Here is a 25,775-nt window from a genome sequence, read left to right as displayed (position 1 = left end):
GTTTCTGTAGTGTAGTGGTTATCATGTTTGCTTTACATGCAAAAGGTCTCTGGTTCGAAACCAGACAGAAACAGATTTTGCATGTTCTATTCATCACAGGTGTTTACTAAAGGTCAACAAGGGTTCTGTGGTGTCATGGTCTGTACTCTGAATCCAGGCATCCGAGTGCAAACCTCAGTTGAAATTTTTATGCGTTGCATCTCACATCATCAACTTTAGAACCTCAAACTGAAACAAAGCAGAGAAGTTCAGTTCCTGTAGTGTAGTGGTTATCATGTTTGCTTTACACACAAAAGGTCTCTGGTTCGAAACCAGACAGAAACTGTTTTTGTAGGTTTTGCATCTCTTGGGGTGCAGTGAGACAACAAGAGCCTTCCTCTTTTGTGATGGTTCATTTGCCAATCGACTTCAATGTCGGCTTCTTTGAAATCCAAGCTACTTTACTTCATTTACCAATTGGCAGTTCTATGGCATAATGCAGATGTCAAACTCAAGGCCCGCGGGCCACATGTGGCCCCCCAGCATTTTATAGGCCGATGATTGACTTAAAATAGGTTTTGAGCATGAATTGACTACAAACTACATTTCAACCAAAGGTTTGTAATGCGCTTCCTAACCAGACGCTCCAAAGCGTCCGGTCCATAACTCTTCAACTCGCTGTCAGCTCCGGTCAGAAAGACGCATTTAGTTCAGAGACCATGAGATGATATTCAGAAAGGATTTTTTAATTAATTGGTTTCAGTTGCCTGAGACTAAATCTATGCCTAAAGTCTATAATGTCTGCCCATGTGACTTGTTTTTATTATTTGTTTGCTCACCTTTAAACACTGATTTAAATATTGTAATTTTTAAACTGAGCAGTAATTTTACATCCATGGAAACTCAAATGTAATATTTAAAACTTCAATATATAAAATCAGTTATTAACAATATGAGGTGTTTAATTTATTTTTAACATTGTATTTTCATACATTTATGCTAGAGGTGCCCAAGTCTAGTTTTCCAGAGCTTCCATCTGCAGCTTTAGATGGTTCCTTCTCTGACACACCTGGACCATTGACTCATTATAAGCCTCTACAGAACTGAATGAGGGAAGTCAACCTTTTGTCTGCGGTGTTTTAGCAGGGATGCACTCCTGATCTGTACCGTCAATGTGGCCCGTTGAGGGGGGCCAAATGCTGAAGTGGCCCTCGGTGAAACTGAGTTTGACACCCCTGATGTAGAGTATTAAGGAAATGTGTTCAATATTTCAGTCATTTAAATCATTACAGATCCTTAAAAAGTGCTAAAGTCCCAAACAGATATTAGTATATATTTGTTATTGCCAGACTGATGTCAGGAGCTAAACATAATATTAAAAAATTCGACTGAATTTAATCCAATTGAATTTAATGTTTAAACAGAATCCTGTGTTTAAAAACAGGATTCCTGATGTTGTCAATATTCTCTCCTTAGATCAGAAAGTCAGATTTAATTACTCATAGAAAAATATTGAACACTTATTTCAAGTCAAGGGATAAATAAGTTGATCATAGGCCATGAAACATGGAGAAATTTTCTATATAAGACTTTAAACATGTTTACTAACATTAGCTGATGGGCAGGAACACTGCAGTCTTACAGTGGCTCCAGCTTGCATCCATATCAATCCACCTTCTATAGATGTGAGAAATGAAACAACACCAGGAGCTTGCAGCCTTTTACAGAGAAGGAGAGCAGGAGTACCAGGTGTTTTCTCCAGGACTGAAATCTTAGAGAGTTGCTGGAATATTAAACTCTGCTCCTTATGTTGGTTAAACACTTTTAAATAATGTTGCTGGAAGTGAGAGTGTGAATTGCTTAACTTATTGTTTTTAAGTTCACTGGATTATGGGAAGTTATGGATTATTAGTGCAACCTTGCACAGAAATTAAACTCATTGCATGATTTCTCTTCATTTTGTTAAATCATGGGTGGAAATTATTTGTTCCAAAAATAAATGTTTTTGGAACAAACCAGTGAGAAACAGACTTTCTAGTGAAGATCCTTACTTCAATCTCTGTAGGCTGCAGAAAGGTGTCTGCAGGAAAACACAAAGTTCCTTCACTCCAGCATCTTTCAGGTTGTTCCAGCTCAGGTCCAGTTCTGCCAGGTGGGACGGGTTGGACATCAGAGCTGAGACCAAAGATTCACAGCTGATCTCTGACAACCTGCAGCACTCCAGTCTGAATAAAGAATAAAACATGTGAGCTGAAGCCAATGTGCTACAGGTTAAGATACTACAACAGAAAAAGTAAAGAGATTTTATTAATGTTAACGTAAACATGATGACTTGACCCTAAAACTCTACCAGCTCCACCTATACAAACTAATATCGTGTATTTAAATAACTCAAATTTCAAAGAAAACATGAGATTTAGAGGAAATGTGAACCAAAGTATATTAAAGCAGATAAATAAACCAATGTTGAAGATTCCACAGCCACAAAAATGTGTTTTAAGATAGAGTTTTAAATGTAAAACTGACTTTAAATGCTGAAACAAACAGATCTAGAACCTGATAGTTGCATGTAGTTTATGATTTTTTTGTCAGTGAAATGATGGCAGAGCCTTGTAAAAGTACTGAAACATCAATCAGTGATTATATATTAGTTCCTGTCAGACAGATTTTGCAAATCACATTTACAAAAGTGATTTGCAATCAATTTACTTTTGTAAATTGAAAAAATTGAATCTCCGTCTCTCTTGCTTCACATGAGGGGATTTATACACACTGAGGATCCAAATGCTGCCCTGTGCTGACCTAAGACCAGGGGCTCAAGCTCAATTTTACTGAAAAAACCAAAACAAACAGAAAACTGTCCTGACAAATTGAGGAAATATATTTATTAAAATAGATATGAACTTTTCCCCCTGGCAAGTTATGTGAAACAACAGAAACAGAAACAAAGCTCTTCCAACGACATCCTGTTAGAATATGAAAAAACAAAACAAAACTAATCTTAAAGTTTTTCAGAGATTGAAAATATTAAAGTAAATGACAAATCAGTGTTTTTTTAATTATATTTTACTTTTTATCTGCAGTTTTTTTCTTATATCTAATGAGACCATTGGACTGGGATGCTGGGAGCTCAGTGGGTCGGCTGCATGGACCATGTGCAGAGAATCTAGTCCTGAGTTCAATTCCCAGCCTCGAGCCGTTTGCTGCATGTTTCCACCTTCACTCTCGTACTTATTTCCTATGCAGTGATTATTAATAAATGCCAAAAAAACATTTGACCACAGGAAATTAAAATGGGAGAAAAAAAATCTTTATGAAAGTCTAAATTTAGAGCTACAACCATAGTAGCTGACAGTGGCTCCACCTTCCAGTCCACACCAATCAACCCTTTGACACAGCAGCACTGGAAGGTCGTAGCCACGTACAAAGGAGAGCAGGAGGACCATGCGTCCTCTCCAAAATGCCGAGTATGTTGGCTCAAAATGATTAAATAATGTTGCTAGAAATGGGAATGTGAACTTTCTGGATTATCAGATCTCAATTCACTGGTCTGAGAAGTTCAACATACAACTGTACATTGAAATTTAACTGACTTCTTCATGATGTCTGGTTATCATGAAAGGAAATTTGAAAAATGAATCTTTTACTGAAACAAAGCAGTGAAGAAGACAACAAGCTTTATCATAAGGATCCTCAGCAGCTTTCACACCATAAATTTCAGCCCAAAACTAATACATGGTGTCTTACTTCAATTTGTGCAGTTTGCAGATGGGACTCTGTAGAAAACCACAGAGCTCCTTCACTCCAGAATCTTTCAGTTCATTGCAGCTCAGGTCCAGTTGAGTCAGATGGGAGGGATTGGACTTCAGAGCTGAGACGAGTGAAGAACAGCTGATCTCTGACAAACTGCAACCCTCCAGTCTGGTTAAAGAACAAAACATGAGATCTGAGGCTGTCTAGATGCAGATTAAAGTTGAAACATTAACAAATAAATAAAATGTAAATTTTCTGAATGCAAGTCATACAAACATAAAGAAATGTCTAATATTATAACTAATATTTTGTCAAATGAAACTGATTTAATGAATTAAAACAAACAGAACTGCAGTCATCTTAGTCAGGTGTATTAAAGCAGGTGTTCGTCTAAAGGCCCACAAAGCCTTCACCAGCCATTCACACATTCAAGCAAACTTTGTCAATGATAGTCAGCAACAAATATTTAAGTCACTGAACATTCAATAATAAATTCAATATCTTAGAATGAAAAATAACAGCTGTAACCCTTCATTAAATATTTAACTTATTGTTTTACATTGTGTGGTTATTACATGATAAATCATGAAAAGAGGTTAAGAAAAAGAAACTAACTCACCCAAAGTACTTAGGATTACCATGATCAGTTCAGGATCAGCTGTATGCTTGTGGTTTAATGTTAACTCATCTTTCACATCATAAATATCAGCACTAAACTAAAACATAGTGTCTTACATTAATGCCTGTAGGTGGCAGAGTGGATTCTGTAGAAAACCGCATAAATCTTTCACTCCAGAATCTTTCAGGTTGTTGTTGCTGCTCAGGTCCAGTTCAGTCAGATGGGACGGGTTGGACTTCAGAGCTAAGACCAGAGAAGAACAGCTGATCTCTGACAAACTGCAGAGGTTCAATCTGAATAAAAAATAAAACATGTAAAGTAAAACCAATAGGATGCAGGTTAAAACTAAATACTAACACATTTCTGGTAAATGTAGATTCATTTTAGTTAACATCACACAAAAAGAATGACCAGATTCCTAATATTTATTCTAGTGAAACTAATTTTAAGAGTAAAAACAAGCAGAAAAATAGCAAAGTTGACTAAGCTGATGAATGAAAACAATCTAGACAGAATTGCTTACTGTTTGCCTGGATTCCCTTTCTCATAGTGTTAATGTTTTCTCTCAATATTTTCAAAGTAAATCCTAAATATATTCCTCAACTATCTCGCTAAACATTTAAAGTCAGTCAGTCACTCCATCCATCAATCACTGTCTGCTTATCCAAAACAATTCAAGGCGGGAAGGAGAAAACCCCAGAAATGTATTTCCCCAGCCTCCTCCACCAACTCATTCTGGGTAATCCAGAATGAGGAGATGGTCAGACAGCAAACAGTACAATGAATGTATATGTTGACTATATATGCTGTCCAGGTCTTCCCCAAGGTTTCCTCCCTGCCTTGGAGCAATTCTGATCATTTAAATCAGCCTCCTCAATTGTAGAAGGAACAGCCCTTTTACCTCCCCTAAAAGATGAAGTTCCTTGCTCTCTTGTGTCTGGGATTTTGTTTCTTCAGTCGTAATCTATATCTCATCATCATAGGTGAGAGCAATAACACAGACTGGTAAATTGAGGGCTTTGCTTTTGGCTAATCTTTCTTCACTATAGCAGTCTGAAAAAGTACCTGTATTGCTACAGATAAAACCCAAATCCATTTGTCTACCTCCTGTTGTAGCCTACAATCACTCATGAATAAGACACCAAGTGTAGAGTGCCTGTCAAGATATTCAAAGTCCCCTATTTGAGGCAGAGATCTACTCAAAGAGACAGTCCATCTCTTTTTGGTTGAGAGCAATGGCCTCAAACGGTCAGGAGGTTACTGTCTCTTCCCTTTTCACATTCACCAGTGACCTCCTGCAGTGAACATTGGAGGTCATGGCCTGAAGAAGCCAACAGAGCCATACCATCTGCAAAAAGCAGAGAGTTTGAGGATCCCAAACCAGACAACCTTGTTTCCACAACCATGGCTTGTGATCCTGATAGTGAACAAAATCAATGGGGCTGGTTACAAGGGGCAATCCTAGCTGAGTAAATTTTACAAGAAGTGTGAGAACTGTGACCTTCAATAATTGGAACACACTTGTTGGTTTTTATAAGAAATTGAGACCACCATCATGACACTGTTGGAGTCGTTGACTCTTTCCTGTGTATAAGCAGACAAAAGTCAGAACGTTTCCTCAGTCAACATAAAGTCAATCCTCCTGCTCCTCTGAGGAAACATCAAATGAAACTCCAGGACCTGATTGGTTCTCACTTTGTCTTGAAAGTTCATACCTGTTTGCTTACATTTTCTTGAAAAGTTGGATCTTAAAATTAAAATCAAAATCAAAGCATTAATTAATCATTTTACTTGTGGGAGGAGGAAAATGGAGAAAACCAACCTCAGGATCTGTAGTTTACAGATTGAACTCTCCAGTAACACACACAGATGCTTCATTCCAGAGTTTCGCACTCTGTGAATCACACTTATGTCCACTTCAGTCAGGAGGCAGGGTTTGGACTTCAGAGCTGAGGCCACAACTTCACATTCAGTTTCTGAGAGTCCACAGCCAACAAGTCTGTAATTAGACAAAAGTACTCCATTGACTAAGTGTTGATGTCATCATCTGATGTACATTGGCTCTTCAAATTTCTCTATAATGGCAAGACAGTGAATATCTGATACAGGTCATGGTTCAGGATATGTTTTGTGACATAGTTTAGGCCCTGAGTTGGATCATGGATTGGGTTGTAATTAAGATCTTAACTCAGGTAACGGTCTGGTCATTTTTGGAACCTGGTAGACTAATGGTCAGGTTCAGTTAGAGGTTTGGGTCCTGATTAGGGTCACTAATCATGGTTCAGGTCATAGTTTGGATCATACTTTAGCTCAAATCATAGTTCACGTCATGGATCAGTCTGGATCACATCTTTAATATATGTATGTAAACAGTCTAAAGTAAAAGCAAAACAGCTTGTAGCTCAGTGTTCCAGAAGATGCAATACTTGGCAAGGGGAATAAGCACTGTGTAGAGTGCATGTCAAATCTGACTCTGGATAGCAAAGTTGAGTGAAGTATCTCCTGAGGATCGCCTAGATAATGGGAATTTATTTGTATTTTAGGGATTTACAATCCCTAAAATATGAACGAGGTGATATACAGCACAGCAGCAGTGTACTGCTGCTACCTTACAGCCCCTTACTGTATGAGGCTGTAAGGTCTCTTACAGTTAGAGACCTTACAGTAAGGTACATCATCATCCCACTGCAGCAGTAAGAGGCTGTAGTGCAATGATGTGGAATGGACATGGAGGAGAAGGTCAACCAAAATCAGGGGAATGTGGAAAGTCCATTGTCAGAACTCCGTTTCTGGAGTTCTGACAATAAATACCTACACCTGTCAAATCAAACAAATACAAAAGAATGGCCAGTGATCAGATACTCTGCTGAAATATTAGGTTGGCCAAAAGAGGTAATTCACAATGGTGATAAAGCACAAAAAGGCCACACACCAGGGAAGATTCCAGGTGAAGGTTGTGCAAAGAGGCTCAGAAACAACCCAGTATCTTACAGCAGGGTATAAGTCACTAGCAAGAAAGGTATACATCAGTGCTTCTCAATTTCGGTCCTCAGGGACCCCTGTCCTGTCTATTTTAGATGTGTCAATGTTCCAGAACACCTGGATCATAAAGGAATGAGCATAAAAATCATTAACAACTTGCAGAGGACAGAGTGATAAAAATGCTCACCTGTGATTGTGAATAATTATTGAACAATAAGGCAGAAATATGTGGTATATTTGATGGTTTTGTATTTACATGTCGTTTTAGGAAACAGATAAGAAGGGATAAAACATTTTTTAATATTCACTTCTGACAGGTGACATTATACATGTTGTAGATAAGTGGTCTTAAAGTCCGCTGTCCTGCAACTTTTTGATGTCTCTATGTTCAGCACACCTGGCTCCAATATTTGCTCATCTGCAGAAATCTATGGAGTTTGAACGCATTCCAGTTAGGCAGCTTTGACATTTAATTTGGACAAGGGACACATCTGCATGAAGCTCAGCATTTAGATATATTAATGATTAAAATACTACAAAGAATGAAGCAATAATAATGCCGAATAAACAGGATGTGGTAATGCTGAATCAGCATTCACACAGTAAAGACATCTGGACTCACCGAGCCTTTCTGCAGTTCCTCACAGCTGGAATCAGTCTCAGTCGTCCATTCTCTGATGTGTTGTACTTTTCCAGGTCCAACTCATCCAGAACCTCCTCTGACATCTGCAGAATGTAGGCCAGGGCTGAACACTGGATCTCTGAGAGCTTCTTCCCTGATCTATTTTCTGATTTCAGGAACTGTTGGGCCTCCTGATAAACTGAGAGATCCTTAATCTCCAACAGACAGTGGAAAATGTTAATGCTTCTGTCAGGGGAGATATCATCAGAGTTCATCTCCTTCAGATTGTTGATGATTCTCTGGATGGTTTCTGGACGGATCTCTGTCTGACCCAGCAGGCCTCCTAACAGACTCTGGTTGGACTCCAGAGTGAGACCATGAAGGAAACGAACAAACAGGTCCAGGTGGCCATTGTTACTGCTGAAGGATTTCTCAAAGACTTTTTTCATGAAGCTCTCCAGAGATATTGTACAATACTTTTGTCCCAGGAACTTCTCCACCACCTCTGTTTTCCTGCTGGTGAAACAGTGGAACATGTAAACTGCAGCCAGAAACTCCTGGATGCTCAGGTGAACAAAGCAGTAAACTGGTTCCTGGAAGATCAGACTCTCTCTTTTGAAGATCTCTGTACAAACTCCTGAGTACACTGAGGCCTCTGTGACATCCAGACCACACTGCTCCAGGTCTTCTTGGTAGAACATGATGTTTCCTTTCTCCAGATGTTCCAACGCCAGCCTCCCCAGCTTCAGAAGAACTTCCCTGTCAGCCTCCATCAGCTCCTGTGGACTTGTCTCATGTCCTCCATGGTACTTGTTCTTCTTCCTCTTTGTCTGGACCAGCAGGAAGTGTGAGTACATGTCAGTCATGGTCTTGGGCAGCTCTCCTCTCTGCTCTGAGGTCAACATGTTCTCCAGAACCGTAGCAGTGATCCAGCAGAAGACTGGGATTCCACACATGATGTGGAGGCTCCTGCAGGTCTGGATGTGGGAGATGATTCTGCTGGATAGCTCTTCATCACTGAACCGCCTCCTGAAGTACTCTTCCTTCTGGGCGTCGGTGAAGCCTCGTACTTCTGTTACCCTGGAAACACAGGAAGGAGGGATCTGATTGGCCGCTGCAGGTCTGGTAGTTATCCAGATGAGAGCCGAGGGAAGCAGGTTCCCCCTGATGAGGTTTGTCAGCAGAACGTTGACTGATGACTTCTGTGTGACATCAGAAACCAGCTGACTGCTGCTGAAGTCCAGTGAAAGTCTGCTTTCATCCAGGCCATCAAAGATGAAGAGCAGTTTGCAGACAGCCAGCTGCTCTGCTGGGAGCTTCTGGAGTGTTGGATGGAAAACATGGAGCAGCGAGAGAAGACTGTGCTGCTGATCTCTGATCAGGTTCAGCTCCCTGAACGACAGCAGAACCACCACACTGACATCCTGGTTCTCCAAGCCCTCGGCCCAGTCCAGAGTGAACTTCTGCACCGAGAAGGTTTTTCCAACACCAGCGACGCCGTTGGTCAGAACCACTCTGATGGCTCCATGTTGGTCAGGGAAGGATTTAAAGATGTCATGGCACCTGATTGGAGAGTCATGGAGGTTCTGGATCTTGGAAGCTCTCTCTAATTGCATGACCTCATGTTGAGTATTAACTATGTCACTTTGTCCCTCTGTGATGTAGAGATCAGTGTAGATCCTGTTGAGGAGGGTTCTACTTCCTGTTTCATTACTTCTTGTTACATCACTCCCTTCAGTCACACATTCACATCTCCTCCTCAGACTGATCTTATGTTCCTTTAGAACCTCCTGCAGACCAACACTTCCTAAAGGAAGAAAAGAAAACAATGGAAAAAACAAAAAACATTTTTTGATTAAGTTGGAACAAAGCCCTTTGGAACATTAGGAGGTGTTATTATTGGGCTTTTATGCAGTACAAATCTAGAAGCACATTCCAGAAAACTGCAAAGATGTTCAAATACTCAGTTCCACTAAATAAAAATCCTTATTTAGAGTTGCCTTTCATCATTAATAGCTGGAACACTGATTAATTCTTCTTTCCCATATTTATTGATGAAAACTATTTTGATGATGGCATTTAACAAATTGTATTTGCTTGTTTGCTGTTCCCAATAAAATATGTTGTTTTTAGCATGTAAAGCTTTTTAACTTTCTGCTGGTCAAATTACTTCCCTCTCTTTGCAAAAGCTTTGCCAGCTTTACACAGCTTTACACTCTTTTGTTTTCTTTCAGCAAAATGACCAGAAGCTTTAAGGAAATGTTTAATCTTAATGCAATTAGTACAACAGACTAAAAACAGACCGACTTCAAAGCAAATCTCTTAGCTTGTTGGGTTGAACACATTTGTTTACACCAGGGGGAAATAAAAGAGATTTAGTTTAAATTTGACCACCACCAGCAGGCAAGGAAGGTAAAGTGTCTTTCCCAAGGACACGACAGAGACGGATGGAACAGGAATTGAACCAGCAACCCACCAATTGTGGGACAAATCCTGAAGAATGGAATTAAGCTCTGGTTGTAGATGTTCAATCTCACCTGGAGCACAGCTGCTCTGATTGGCTGATGTTCTGGGTCTTTTCCCACACAGGGGGCAGGAAGAGCATTCTGATGAAGCAAACTGTTCCCAGTATGATGTGATGCATTGGCTACAGAACCAGTGTCCACAGTTGGTAGAGACCGGATCCATCAAGATGTTGTGACACAAAGCACAGCAGGACGGCTGCTCCTCCTCCTCACCAACGCTGCTACCCTCCCTCCATCTGTGAAAACATTTCTCCATTGAAATAATTCACTAACAATAAGGTTGATCTGTCCTACTGAAGCTGTAGAGGTTCATGAAGTTACAATGCAACAATGGTCCAACGTTGGCTTGCAACAGAACCTCAGAACATTAAGGATTTCTGGGTTGAAGTATTTCATTTCATTATATTTGGCTTTATGATTAATATTTTGTTTATTGTATTTGTCCATTTCAAAACATTTCAGGGACGTTCAGTTATTAATGATTAGGCCCAAGCAGCGACAGCACTGAGAAGGCCGATTGTAATCTCGACATTTCCTATTTGTATTTTTCCAACAAAATACACAGCCTTTTGGAGGCCTTAACATATTCAAAAACTCACCAAACTTCACCCAAAATTGTCCACCGTGTGAAATTTTTGGATTCCAGTAGAACCAAAAATGGGTGTGGCCAAACTACTTTACTGCCCAAAGAGATCAAAAGCTGATTAAGCACTTGATTCCACTGTAGAAAGACGGATAAACAGAACTCCATCTCATAAATCTCACAATGTTCAGTTCTTTTATTGGCCAGATAAAGTTGGCTCTACTAAACTTGACTTCATGATTACCCTTTGGACTTTGGTCTTCTGCTCATTTTGTAGTTTATTGTCAAGCTGTTTACAGTTGTATGTCCATGTTTATGAACCTCATTCCTGCTTAATTACAGTGGTCTATATCATTTTATGCTCTGTGTTCTAATTTCCATTTTGATCTGATCTCTTCTGGGTTTATTTGCCACCAAAGGTTCAGAGGGCTCTAGTCAGTCCATCTGATTAGTAGAAGCTAAAACCAATGTTGAAAGTTGAATATTTTTTCTAGGTTGTAGTACAAATGTCTTTGTACTTTTTACATAAGACAAAAATAACTCATAACTTTTCATTGAGATATATGAACATGTTTTAAGTCAATCATTCTTGAATGTTGATAAAAAGGATCATTTTCATTAGAAGAACTTTTCACTTACTTTCTATGTATTTTAACTTGCTTTGGGCATTTTGGCTGTGCATCAGTTAGAAACTGGTTTCTTACTCTGAGTCTGAGGGTCCAGGTTCATTACTGAAGTAAAGTGCTTGTTCTTTTGACCAGTCACTCCTCATAGACAGACAGGTGGATCCTGGAGGTTTTGCTATCTCTCTGTGGTTCTGACCTCTGAAACTCAAACATGTTATTCAGATCACATTAACCAGTGACAAACAGTGATAAAAAACACTAAAGAAGCTCTGAACATAAACTCTGTCAGTGGGTTGAGACATTGATGTACTGATTCATATTCTTTGCTTTTCAGCTTTCAGATTAAATTAAAAATCGCACAATATGTTCATGTAAGATGCCAACCAGCTAGCTAATATCATATATAGTTTATCTCTGTAGAGTCTCTGACACAGAAATATATTTCTTACTTGATGTCGGAGGGGCCAGCCTCATTACTGAAGTCTGGAGGTCTTGATTTGGACCAATCATTTTTCATACAACGATAGCTGGACCCTGAAGGTTCTGCTTTGTCTTTCTTTAACTCACAATCATCCATCATCTAATTGTCAGTCTGAGAGAGAGAAATTAGTAACAATGAGTTTTTAGTAATTACTTTGTAGTTTATCATAAAGGAAGCATATTACCACCTAAACAATATTGTCAGAATTAGATTAATCCCAACAAGATTCTAAAAATTTAGTTTATGCCTTTGTTTTGAGCAGACTTGATTTCTGCAACACTGTTTTCACTGAACTGTCAGAAAATATTAATGACAGTTTCAGTTTCTTCAGAATGCCGCTGTGAGAATCGTTAGAAAAAACAAAAAGGTGGGCATGTCAGTCCAGTTTCAAGGGTTTATAAGCTCTCACTAAAAGCCTAGTCTACACCTCTGATCTTCTCCAATGCTATAGACATTAAAACCATTAAGACCATCTGAATCAAACCCAGTAACCATTCCATGAGTCAGAACTAAATCTGCTGAAGCAGCCTTCAGTTTTTATGCTCCAGAAATCTGGAATGCTTCCATCCCGAGTTCTATTGAAATGAGTTCAAAAACTCATATTTGTTGTTGCTTACGCTTACCGTTTTTAACTTTATTTTTAAAACCTTGTTTAGTTTTAATGTATTTGATGCCTTTTCTTAATGTATGTTGTCTTTAACTTTATGTTTAAATGTTTTGAGTTGCCTTTGGCTGAAACATGCCATTTAAATGAAGCTGCCTTGCATAGTAACTGTAGAAAGTAAAAAAGGAAGAATGTGGATAACACTCACCTTGATTAAGATTCTTCTCTTTGTTCTGTTCTCTTACTAAATGGAGTCTGAACTCCTGATCTAGTTTCTGATTATAACTGACTCACCTGAGACTCCACCCCCATTTATTTACCTGTTTAAACAGGTACATTTACAGTGAATTTACCTGTTTAAACATCTTTATTGCAATTATTCTTCCCTTTGTATCAATAGTAAAGTAGAGCTATAAAACATTTAAACAGTTTTTCTGATTTTTTTGTTTTTAGCTAATTTACAGTCAATTTATATTTGCAGGAAATATATATTTTATCTCTGTAAACCACTAACTTTCTGATTGTAAAACTTGTAGCTATGTTTGAAAACCAAACTGGATGAAGATCTCAGTCGGAGCCCCAGGTCCAGTAATTGTCTTGTTAACTTAGAAACAGGTCATATCAGACTTTGTGGATTTGGATACATTGTGACTCTGCAGGTTTAGTTCAGTCTGATTTTAGGAGATTTCTTCTATAAAGAGACACTGAGATGTTTCAGAGTGACACTGACAGCTCAACTGACATGGAAAAATGTCAGCCGAGCTGATATTCAGAAAACATGAAAGAAGTAGTGAGTGTAGTGAGTGTAGTGAGTGTAGTGAGTGCTCTCCTTCTAGGTAAACATTCCTACTGCAATATTCAAGGTCCAAAGTATCTCTGTGATACCAAGGGAGCAATTCACTTTACAGCAGGCAGTAAAAACATTAAAATAAGGGGGTTGGTTTTTACCAGCCTGGCACCTGGAGGAGGTTCCACATGTTGCTGCTGTAGAGATGAATTATTTTCAAATGGAGTCACAGATCCAACAGAACCAGAACCGTTCTGCAAGAAGAACAGAGAAAATCCCCCAAACAAAATCTGACAGTCTCTGAGCTGGTAAAGAAAGTGTTTCCAATGTTCTCCAAAGGAGGCTGTAGAGCAGATGAAACTTCAGGTGTTTAAACCTTTCAAAGAAGCATAGAGGAATATTTGATTTAAAATCACAAAAACTTCAATCCTCCAATGGAGGAAACCATCACTTCCTCACTGAACTGTTTGAAGCAGCAGATAAAATGACCAGAGCTGCTCAAACATCTGCAGGAAATATTTAGTATATAATTTAAAGAAAATACAAAACTTCATTAGAATAAACCAAATATGCAGGATATAAACTGCTGAAATGAGCTTTATTTTTTTTAATTACAGGACAAAAATGAATCAACTTTCCAGTACATCTTCACTGATCCAAAGATGAGACACAAAATAAAAGATATGAGAAAATGGACAGGATGAAAATCTTTCATCTCAGAGTTCATCAGAATCTCTTCAGACTCAAACTGCTGCAGCTTCTGAGGATCAGCAGGAAACGGAGACGATTCTCTTCTTTACAGAGATCATCAGATCCTGCAGAGAGAAGAAAGAATCAGAGATCAGATCAGTGAGTTTCCAGCTTCTGTCCAGCAGCAGCAGTCAGTGACGCAGCACATCCAGTAGAAAGAGCAGCTGGGCCTTCAGTCGAGTTCAGAGCAGCTTCCTCTCTGCTCTCATCTTAACGTGTTGCAGTGAACACACTGAGCTCCAAGTTCACACTCCTTGTTGTGTGAGGTGCTGACCCACTCCCATCTCACTCCTTACTCTGAGAACTAATCTAACCAGCTCTCTATCCTCCCAGCATTAAGATCTCTAAGCCTGCAGTATATTACCTTCCTCAGAAATCATAAATAACATATTAATTTGGTTTGCCAGAGAAGACTTGGCTGTATTTCTAACAGTCTACAGTCGCGTTACCCAACTGTCTTTCAATGCATTAACCAGCTTGAGCAGCCAGAAGCCTTCTTCACGTTTGATCCGTGGTGCAGGAGGAAATGACAGACTCAAACCAGAGAAACTCTGAAGCCATCTGCTGAGCTCAGAATTGATCCTGTAGCATGTATGCTACAAAATGGTTTGTTTAAAAATGACTTGGAAAAAAAGATTGCCATATGTTAGAGGATTAAACATTGTCAGCTGAAAAAAGTATAGAGGACAGAGAGAACAGACACAAGTGCAGGTGACATGTCTGTTACATCCTTCAGCACAGGGGCCATAGCCGGGGCCAGGACCAGTTCTAGAGGTATCGGCCCCTGTTTGCCTGTCTAGAATCAACCATGCCAGCCATCTACTGACCTTACAATTTCTACAAGATCCTTCAGCTGCTGAACATCTGACTCCTTCAGGCTGTTGTCTCTCAGCTCCAGTTCAGTCAGATGGGAGGGTTTGGACTTCAGAGCTGAGGCCAGAGAACAACAGCTGATCTCTGACAAGCTGCAGTTGTTCAATCTGAGTAAAGAATAAAACATGTGAGCTGAAGCCAACAGGATGCAGGTTAACCAGTCCAACAGGACTAGTTAAAGAGCTGTTAACATTAAAAGTGACAAGCTGCTGTTGACTTCATCTCCAACAGGAGCTCCATCAATACAAACTCATGTTCTCCAGCCATTTTTTAAAAATTTCATAGAAAACAATAAAAAAAAGACAAATGTTGAAGTAAATATGGATAAATTCAACTATTTAACAGTTATTCTGTAGCTATAAAATCATTACATCATGGCAAATATTGACTGCATAACTAACTTTAACAGATGAGACACACAGAACCAGAACCTCCTACTGTGACATGCTGAGTATCTTAGTCTGCAAAATGATTCAACATCAGGAGTTTTATATATTTCCTGTCAGAGGGATAACAGGAGCTGAAATTCACTTTTTCTGCAGGTGGTGGCGCTAACCACCACCTGGTGGCGCTAACCACCACCTGGTGGCGCTTACCACCACCTGGTGGCGCTAACCACCACCTGGTGGCGCTAACCACCACCACCTGGTGGCGCTAACCACCACCTGGTGGTGCTTACCACCACCTGGTGGCGCTTACCACCACCACCTGGTGGCGCTAACCACCACCACCTGGTGGTGCTAACCACCACCTGGTGGTGCTTACCACCACCTGGTGGCACTAACCACCACCTGGTGGCGCTAACCACCACCTGGTGGCGCTAACCACCACCTGGTGGCGCTAACCACCACCACCTGGTGGCGCTTACCACCACCTGGTGGCGCTAACCACCACCTGGTGGTGCTTACCACCACCTGGTGGCGCTAACCACCACCTGGTGGCATGAACTCCTACCACCATCACCTAGAAATAAGAAATGAACTACTTTAAAGTCATCCAGTATAAAATGAACAAAAAACCCACAATCATATTAAAGTTGTAAATTGATTCAAAACATTAAAATAAAAGCCCAATCAGCATTTTTCATTTCTTCTATGTTCCTCTTTCAACAGTCATTGTGCTCTTATAAGCAATTAGATAGATGGGAATGGGAGTTATGCATGTGAACCCCACATGCATTTGTTTTGTGTTTTTTTTTTTTAAGAAATCACATGAAGTTTTGAAAATGAAAAAAATTTACCTCAACCAAACTAGACTTTACCATGAACATCCTGAGTGTGGAGCAGTTTAATATCAATATGTCTGCCGATTAATGTAAACCCAACTTTAATGTCCTAAATATTAGCTCTAAATCAAAGCATGATGCTATACCTCAGTTTCTGCAGCTTACACAGAGGAGTCTCTAGAAAACCACAGAGCTCCTTCACTACAGCATTTTCCAGGTTGTTGTAACTCAGGTCCAGTTCAGTCAGATGGGACGGGTTGGACTTCAGAGCTGAGGCCAGAGAAGAACAGCTGATCTCTGACAAGCTGCAGTTACTCAAACTGAATAAAGAATAAAAGATGTGAGCTGAAGCAACAGGATTAATTAAATTAATTAATTTCAGTCAACATAGAAGCATAATGCACGACTAAAAACAGAGATGATTCTATATTATATTGTTAGACAGGATGCTGCATTACAAAAAACACCAATCTACTATCGATGTTTGTTTACCAAAGAAACAAGAACTAATTCACAATAAACATCTAATTTCTTCACCCAACCATCAGAATTGATATTTAGGTGGAGGCCAACAGTTCAGAGCTCAATGTTGTGTCTGTTAAAAGGTGAAGCTAATAAGACACATTCCTTTTCCAGTTTTCATCATATTTGGAAAACATTTCTGAATAAATTATGTTTATTTTCTAAAGGACTTTCCTGCTTCTGTCTTGACTCCTTTATTGTGAGCTACATTACATAATGCTCAAATAATGGAGAGGACATTTACATAAAGTCTGAAGTCATTTTAATGGTACTAATGAACAGAGTGTATAATGGAAAAGCCTGGGATAAATCCAAACCACACATTAACCGGTTAGCGAACAACTCGCCAGAGGAGAAGCGCCTTAAAGCTTCTATTTCACCTCAGATAAAGTTTTTATGCCATTTAAAAGAACTTAAAGATGCCCTTTAAGCAAAATGTTAAGAATTAAAATGAATTACTAAAATAAGTATTAAAATGTAGGTGAAAGAGTTTAGTTCAACAGAGAAAAACAAACCTCAGGATTTTGACTTTACAGACCGAACTCTCCAGTATGTCACACAGGTGCTTTATGCCAGAGTCTGTAAAGGTCCTCACTCCAAAGATCTCCCTTATTTCCACTTCAGTCAGGTGGGAGGGATTGGACCTCAGAGCAGAGGCCACAATTTTACATTCGGCCTCCGAGAGTCTACAGCCAACAAGTCTGTGATTAGAGAACAAGTACAGTCAGTTGTACAGTAATTAAATCAGACAATCTGATGCAGATTTAATGCAGATTAAAATATCAATGTTATGTCATCATGTGATAAATACCTGCTCTTTATATAATATTTCCATAGACATAACACAGTGAAACTCTTCAGTTCACAGTTAAGATCATGGTTAAGATTACAGTTCAGATTATGGTTTGGGTAATTGTCCTGGTCTTTATTCATGTTGTGAACATGCTTTAGGTCACATTTCAGTTCTAGGCCTGGTGTAGAGAAAATGTTTTTTCAAAATATTTAAACACATTAAAGGCATATATATTTCATTTTAAATGATTAGCACGATATCAGGTTAGTTATTAAAAAATTATCAATTAAATGATTTTAAAGAAATATTGTGTGGATATTAAGGGCAGCTCTCCTGGACTGGAGGATTGGGGCGGTGATACAGCTCTTCAAAAAGGGGTGCTGCAGAGTGTGTTCCAACCTCATGGGGATCTAAGTCTCCCTGGTGAGGTTTATCCAGGGGTTCTGGAGAGGAGGGTTTGTTGGTTAGCTGAGCTCAGATACAAGAAGAGCAGTGTGATTTTCTTCCTGGCCCCTGGAAAACTGGACCAACTGTACACCCTGAGCAGGAAGCTAGACTGGTTTGGAGTTTGCCCAACCAGTCTACATGTGCTTTGTGGACATCTGAACATCTGGACTCACCGAGCCTTTCTGCAGTTTCTCACAGCTGGAATCAGTCTCCCTCGTCCTTTCTCTGTTGTGTTGAATTTTTCCAGGTCCAACTCATCCAGAACCTCCTCTGACATCTGTAGCATGTAGGCCAGAGCTGAACACTGGATCTCTGAGAGCTTCTTCTCTGATCTGTTCTCTGATGTCAGGAACTGCTGGATCTCATGATAAACTGAGAGATCTTTCATCTCCATCAGACAGTGGAAGATGTTGATGCTTCTGTCAGGGGAGATATAATCACTGCGCATCTCCTTCAGATTGTCAATGACTCTCTGGATGCTTTCTGGACTGTTCTCTGTCTGACCCAGCAGGCCTCCTAAAAGTCTCTGGTTGGACTCCAGAGTGAGGCCATGAAGGAAGCAAACAAACAGATCCAGGTGGCCATTTTTATTGAAAAGAGATTTCTCCAACATTTTTTCCATGAAGTCCTCCAGAAATGTTTCACTGTATGTTTCTCCCAGGAGGTTCTCCATTACCTCTGATTTCCTGCTGGTGAAACAGTGGAACATATAAACTGCAGCCAGAAACTCCTGGATGCTCAGGTGAACAAAACAGTAAACTGGTTTCTGGAAGATCACACTCTCTCTTTTGAAGATCTCTGTACAAACTCCTGAGTACACTGAGGCCTCTGTGATATCCAGACCACACTGCTCCAGGTCTTCTTGGTAGAACATGATGTTTCCTTTCTCCAGATGTTCAAACGCCAGCCTCCCCAGCTTCAGAAGAACTTCCCTGTCAGCCTCCATCAGCTCCTGTGGACTTGTCTCATGTCCTCCATGGTACTTGTTGTTCTTCCTCTTTGTCTGGACCAGCAGGAAGTGTGAGTACATGTCAGTCATGGTCTTGGGCAGCTCTCCTCTCTGCTCTGAGGTCAACATGTTCTCCAGAACCGTAGCAGTGATCCAGCAGAAGACTGGGATTCCACACATGATGTGGAGGCTCCTGGAGGTCTGGATGTGGGAGATGATTCTGCTGGACAGCTCTTCATCACTGAACCTCCTCCTGAAGTAATCCTCCTTCTGGGCGTCGGTGAAGCCTCGTACTTCTGTTACCCTGGAAACACATGAAGGAGGGATCTGATTGGCCGCTGCAGGTCTGGTAGTTATCCAGATGAGAGCCGAGGGAAGCAGGTTCCCCCTGATGAGGTTTGTCAGCAGAACGTTGACTGATGACTTCTGTGTGACGTCAGAAACCAGCTGCCTGCTGTTGAAGTCCAGTGAAAGTCTGCTTTCATCCAGGCCATCAAAGATGAAGAGCAGTTTGCAGACAGCCAGCTGCTCTGCTGGGAGCTTCTGGAGTGTTGGATGGAAAACATGGAGCAGCGAGAGAAGACTGTGCTGCTGATCTCTGATCAGGTTCAGCTCCCTGAACGACAGCAGAACCACCACACTGACATCCTGGTTCTCCAAGCCCTCGGCCCAGTCCAGAGTGAACTTCTGCACCGAGAAGGTTTTTCCAACACCAGCGACACCGTTGGTCAGAACCACTCTGATGGCTCCATGTTGGTTAGGGAAGGATTTAAAGATGTCATGGCACCTGATGGGAGAGTCATGGAGGTTCTGGATCTTGGAAGCTCTCTCCAGCTGCTTCACCTCATGTTGGGTATTAACCTCTTCACTCTGACCCTCTGTGATGTAGAGATCAGTGTAGATCCTGTTGAGGAGGGTTCTACCTCCTGTTTCATCACTTCCTTCAGTCATACATTCACATCTCCTCCTCAGACTGATCTTATGCTTCTCTAGAACCTCCTGCAGACCAACATCTGCTGGAGCAAAAAGAAAAAATTGGAGTAAAAACATGATTTTGTGTTATTAAGTTGGAACAAAACCATCTGGAACATTAAGTTGTCATGAATATAATGTCTCCGTTTTCACATGATGTGAAGCTCAACAGTTGGTTCCATCCTTAGAACCAGAACATTGCTCTATTATAATACATCATACTTCTGCTTCTGTTTTGTGGCCAGTATTATTTTCAGTTGTGCTCTAATCCACAAAGTAGATGAGATTAATAAATGCTGACAAAAACATGTCCCTTAAATGCAGCACCTGCTCTCATTTTACTATTTGTATATGACCTTCTCCCACAAATACAGTAGTTACAGGAGAGGCAGAGAAAAAGAAAGATGTTTCCTCCCAGCATTTTTCAAGCTTAATAAAAGAAAACTCTAAGAAATACTTAAATCTGCCAGAACAGCTCACTGAGTCTGGTACTGTTCACATTTAAAACACTACGCATTTCTCTGTCAGAGCCTGGATTGGGTGTTTATGAAGAACAATTACAGATTTGAAATGATATGGGACTGATTTGACTCTTTAGAAGTAAATGTCAGATTGTTAGAATTATCACAAGTTGGATATACTAATTCAGAAACTGTAACCTGCGGCATATTGTCAGGAGTAAAAAAAGGTTTCCGTCACTCAGACTTCCGTTCCCTCTTTCTGTAAAAGCAGCAGTACAGCATGTTGCTTTTCCCATCTTTTTGTCTTTGTGCAACAAAATGACTACTAGCTTTAAGGAAATGTTAAATTTCATTGAATTGAGTACAAAGTGCTGAAAACAGATCAATTTCCAAGCAAACCCAATAGGTTATTGGGCTGAACACATACCTTCCATTTACACTAGCAAGAAATTTTTAAAAACATTGACCCCAAATCCTGACTAAAGACATGGAATTGGTTCAACAGAGATGATATAACGAGCCTCTGACTGTGGATATTCAGTTTTACCTGGTACACAGCTGATCTGACTGGCTGTCAGCAGTCCAGTTCCTGTTCTGCCCCATCTGGTGTTTGCCAAAAGACACCTGACAGTGAGAATGAGGAAATAACTTAAATGCCCTCTGAGAGAAAAGATTGAATTAACTTGTATGAATGCAATGTATCATATTTGAGGGAAACTCAAGAGCTTCTACAGTGGTGAAAATTAGTTTACCCCCTTCTTGATTAATATTTTATTAAATGTTTGTCATACTTCAGTGTTTCAGAACATCAAACCTATTTAAATATTAATCAAAGACAACACAAGTAAATATAAAATGCAGTTTTTAATTGAAGGACTTTTTATGTGAGAAAGTGATGGCCCCATAAATTTAATAATTGACTGGGCAACCTTTTGCAAAGAACTGTAATTGTGATAACTTGACATAAGTCTTTTCCAGAGCTGTGGAGGAATCTAAGTCCACTCATCTTTGCAGAATTTTTGTCATTCAGCTACATTGGTTTTCAATCATGAACAATGACGTTAATGTCATGCCACAGCATCTTCAAGTGATTCAGGTCAGGACATTAACTAGGGCACTCCAAAGTCTTCCTTTGGTTTTTCTTCAGCTGTTCAGAGGTGGACTTGTTGATGTGAGTAGTGCTGCTGCAGAACCCAAATTAGTTTCAGCTTGAGGTCATGACAGATTTTGGTAGATGGCAAAATTCTTGATTCCATTTACCACAGAAAGTCCTCCAGGTCATGAAGCAGCAAAAAATCCCCTGACCATCACACTACCACCAGAAATGTAGACCCAGATACATATCTTTGGAAGGGAAATGCTCCTTCCAGACTTCAATGTTCGCCATGTCAGCCACAGAAGGATTTCCCAAAAGTCATGGGGATCATCAAGATGTGTTCTGGAAAAATTCCTTAAAGCTATTTTGCTCAGCAGTGCTTTTCACCTTGGAGCTTCACCACTTTTCCATGTTTTTGCCATTTCTGAATTATGGCTCTCACAAGAAATGGCTTTGTAACCATTTCCAGACTGACAGACCTCAATTACTTTCTTCCTCTTTTGTAACTAAATTTCTTTGGACCTCGGCATGAAGTCTTGCTTTTGGGGACATTTTGGTGCCAGGCATGTTCTTGATGTCTTGGTTTAGAATAGGTAAGGCAGTAATCAGACCTGGGTGTGGTCAGAGATAGTGAGCTCAGGTGGTTTGATGTTCTGAAACACTTCATGTGACAAACATGCAAGAAGAAATGGAAAGCAAATCAAGAAAGGTTTGGAGGGGGAACCACTGTAGAAGCTTCTGTGATCTCTGGATCGTTGCTCCTCATTTTCACCCACTGATTCACTCTGACCTTCATTCAAACACTACTGATTTTCTAACTAACATTCTTTTTATTTGTTCAGCTTTAACTTAAAAGAAATTTAAGTTACTTTTTATTCACACACTAAAAACTTCTCAGTTAATATTAGATGTATTATACCTCAGTTGAGTCACGTGAATCAGTTAGTAAATGGTTTCTTACGTTTTGTTGGAGGATCCAGATTCACTACTGAGATCTGGAGGATAATCTTTGGAGAAGTCCCTCTTCATAGATGGACAGTTAGATCTTGGAGGTTTCTCTCCGTCTTCCTTAAGATCATAATCTTCCATCTTCTGGACTTTAGTTAGTCTGAGAGTGAAACCAGAAACAGTTAGTTCCCAGTGATCCAGTTCCATTAACTGTCCTGTAAAGGAGAAAATTGACTCCCATCAGGTGTATAGAGGATCAGAGGAACCTGATTTCAGCAGGTAACATCCGGGTTTGAATTGTTCTCTCTTTTGCTACTTCCTGATGCCTGTTAGGTCATCTCTTCAAGCCCCCCCTGGAAAACCTGAATCCATGAAGAAAATTAGAGGTGAAACTGTTTTTGAAACATTTAACTGAAGTCAGATGTAATGAATGAAGGAGTGAACATTTCCTTTGCAGTAGTGTTGGTCCTGAACAGCAACTTCATCACATGTTGGAGTGACTCCTGTTAGAGAGGTTTCAGTTACAGAAGTGGTTCTGAAGCATTTCAGGTCCAGACCTGGTTTAGAGGAAGATGGTCTGCCAGTCCTCCTGCTTGTCTGAGTCAGAACCTCAGACAAGATCACCAAGATGAATCAGTAAAAAATTTAACATTTTAACATCAATCTGAACATCAGCATCACTCACTAGCAGTAGTAACATGGTAACATAAAGCAACAGCATTACCTGCTAACAGTAGCATGACATCACAGCAAAACACGAGACACTAACTGGACATGCTGACCCAGAACCAGCTACACCTTAGATAGAAACTTCAGCAGGTCAATTTAAAATCTTTACTTTGTGTCATCTGAAAGGCTGAAGATGCTGTTTTCAAACATCCTGGTTTCATTCTCAGGTGGATGAAAGGATTCAGGCAGTCATAGTCTCAGGACTGAAATCCAAAGTATTGGGTCAGAGAGGGTAGGAAGAAGATCACTCCAGAACCATCCTTCTAACCAGAAGAATTAGAACTATTCCTAATTACTGCTGTGATCTGTCCTCCTGCTGTAGTTCACATTGGTTCAGTCTGTCTGAGAGGAACCAGGAACACTGACTGTGAGCTCACAGCTAAAGAATCAGGACAAACGGGTCAGTCCAAGATTCCCACACAGAACAACTTAATTAATTTTCTGCTTTGCTGTCTGTCAGTTCTGGTCGAAGATGAACCAGACTGAGTTCTGCTTTCCTCCCAAGTGCACAGAAACAAAACCCACTGACAGGAAAGAAGAAGAATCTGGAGTTACCACTCTGACCCAGCTTTGTCTCTTTGCTGTGTTCTGATCTGCATTGAGAGGCTTTACATGCACTAACACAGACATTTAACCCCAATGAGAAAATAAAACACTTCTCTAAAATATATACCTTCAGCAGGTTTAGACTGAAGGGAGTAAAACATGAACATTTGAAATATCACTGTGAATGGACACATTGCTTAAAAAGTAAAATATATTAATAGCTTTACTAGCAGGTGTTTGTAAACAATTGCAGAAATTCAATTCAGATATTAGTCATTTTCTCATGAACAAATGTTTAAAACAAATTGAGTAAAACTCTGAAATAGAGCAAAGGTTAGAGTGGTGAAAAACTTTTCTTGGTATACAAGAACTGAGGGTAAATGTCTGACAATTGAGTGTAGAAAATAGATTCTGAAGGCAATTTGTAGATTTACATATGTTTACTCAATTATGTAAATCTACATAAAAGAAGAAAATTAGATATCAGCCAGCATAAATCATTGTCATTTTGTTATGGATAAGACATTTTATATGTGACACACAGATGCTGTTTCTTATCTTGACACTCTGAGGTCTGGCCACACACCCAACCCTGCAGGACAAGTTTCCCACGGATCCCATTTCTATCATAACTGATGCAGCCATCAGTTATGATAGAAAGGAGGAATCTGATTCAAAAAGAGTAGAAAAAGGAGAATAAAATTACAAATGACCATATTCTAAATGACTCTGATTGGTCACCTTTTATAATGTCATCAGGGGCTTGTGGTAGCAGAAATACAGACTATATGATGTTTTCTATGAGACAAACTGCATCATAAACAAATTTTCTATAAAGGTCCAAAGCTGATATTTAGTCTTTAGGTTTTATCCAACAGCTGAATCAGAATCTGCTGAGTTCATTGTTTTCATCTTGGAAAACTGTTTTACTGATTAATTTCAATTAGTCATAAAAAAAACTGGATCTCTGACATCAGTTTTATCTAACATCATGAAGAAAACAGCAGCAGAGCCAATAAAAATACTGGCACCTGTTGATGTCAACTAAAAAAGAAAAGATTTAAAGTGGTTTAAAATATCTGATCATGTTTTTCCTCAAAATAAATGATCCAAACAAAAACCCTGAGTTTGTTTCTTCTCATAACAGGAGCTCAGAACCTGACAGGAGCCACAGTTACATGAAGCCAGGAGTCTGGTTCTGAAGGAGAACCAGACTGAGTTCTGGTTCCCTCTGTGGTCCACATCGAGAAAACCCAGGGAGAGGAAAACGAGAACAAGTTAACACTCACCCTGATCCAGATGCTCCTGTGTTCTCTTCTGGTACTAAATAGAATTTGAACCTGTTTCACCTGATCGAACACCTGACTCACCTGAGGCTCCGCCCCCTGTCAAGATGATTTATACACTTTAATATCTTCTTTCCTTTGTATTAACAGCCAAACTATGAAACACTGAGATCATATTTGATTGATATTTAACTGATTTTTCTCCATATTTAGCTAATTTTCCTGTCAATATATTATTGCATGAAGGAGTTTAGTTCTCCATAAACCAGGAACTGATCAGCAGAAATACGGGAAGATCTGATCACTTTAGTTCAGCTGTAGTCCAGGGCTGAAGGCTGGGAGACGTTCAGACCAGAGCTTCCAGAGATCCCAGTCTGATGATCCACAGCTTCTCCAGTGATGGTGAGGATCTGCTGCAGACCTTCATCATCCTCCAGAAGATGAAGGGCAGATCTTCTTATGAAGAGACAATTTCTACCAGGGATGAAGACCTGCTCTTCTGAGACCAAGACCGAGTGTTGAGAACTGTGATAAATATTTCAGAACATCACTTTTTGTTCACCACAAAATGGAAAAGTTGATGGAAAGACGGTTAATTACTCAACCTAAACCACTTG

The 25,775-nt window shown here is 39.9% G+C and overlaps 2 protein-coding genes and 1 non-coding gene across 3 annotated transcripts; 1 reads left to right on the top strand and 2 right to left on the bottom strand.

Annotated features, from left to right (window-relative positions):
• On the top strand, nucleotides 1-73 carry trnav-uac (transfer RNA valine (anticodon UAC)). Its single transcript has one exon. It is a non-coding gene; the product is annotated as a tRNA-Val (tRNA).
• Nucleotides 74-2,026: 1,953 nt separating this feature from the next.
• LOC106934207 (protein NLRC3-like) lies at nucleotides 2,027-11,792 on the bottom strand. Its single transcript, XM_088013342.1, has 6 exons — nucleotides 11,768-11,792; nucleotides 7,956-9,762; nucleotides 6,174-6,350; nucleotides 4,468-4,644; nucleotides 3,727-3,900; nucleotides 2,027-2,204 (listed from the first exon to the last, which is right to left on the bottom strand). Exons 1-6 carry the CDS (start codon nucleotides 11,790-11,792, stop codon nucleotides 2,027-2,029), a joined length of 2,538 nt encoding a protein of 845 aa, XP_087869468.1.
• Nucleotides 11,793-18,340: 6,548 nt separating this feature from the next.
• Nucleotides 18,341-22,766, bottom strand: LOC148155217 (NLR family CARD domain-containing protein 3-like). The gene is made up of 3 exons (XM_088013341.1): nucleotides 22,611-22,766; nucleotides 21,101-21,177; nucleotides 18,341-20,148 (listed from the first exon to the last, which is right to left on the bottom strand). The coding sequence occupies exons 1-3, from the start codon at nucleotides 22,736-22,738 to the stop codon at nucleotides 18,341-18,343; spliced, it is 2,013 nt and encodes a 670-aa protein (XP_087869467.1). The 5' UTR covers nucleotides 22,739-22,766.
• Between the last annotated feature and the right edge of the window lie 3,009 nt (nucleotides 22,767-25,775).

This window comes from Poecilia mexicana, unplaced genomic scaffold, assembly GCF_051168715.1.
Source record: "Poecilia mexicana isolate PSO_F unplaced genomic scaffold, ASM5116871v1 scaffold_15, whole genome shotgun sequence".
In the NCBI taxonomy this organism is placed as follows: Eukaryota; Metazoa; Chordata; class Actinopteri; order Cyprinodontiformes; family Poeciliidae; genus Poecilia; species Poecilia mexicana.
This window is presented reverse-complemented; position numbering and strand designations above follow the sequence as displayed.

Coding starts and splice junctions, on each gene's coding strand:
- LOC106934207 (XM_088013342.1), bottom strand. CDS start 11,792: ATGAACCTGGACCCTCAGACTCAGA. Junction 9,763..11,767: donor CCTGGACCCTCAGACTCAGA/GTAAGAAACCAG, acceptor TTCTTCCTTTAG/GAAGTGTTGGTCTGCAGGAG. Junction 6,351..7,955: donor AGGAACTGCAGAAAGGCTCG/GTGAGTCCAGAT, acceptor GTCTAATTACAG/ACTTGTTGGCTGTGGACTCT.
- LOC148155217 (XM_088013341.1), bottom strand. CDS start 22,738: ATGGAAGATTATGATCTTAAGGAAGACGGAGAGAAACCTCCAAGATCT. Junction 21,178..22,610: donor TCTGGATCCTCCAACAAAAC/GTAAGAAACCAT, acceptor TCTCACTGTCAG/GTGTCTTTTGGCAAACACCA. Junction 20,149..21,100: donor TCAGATCAGCTGTGTACCAG/GTAAAACTGAAT, acceptor TCCAATTTTTTC/TTTTTGCTCCAGCAGATGTT.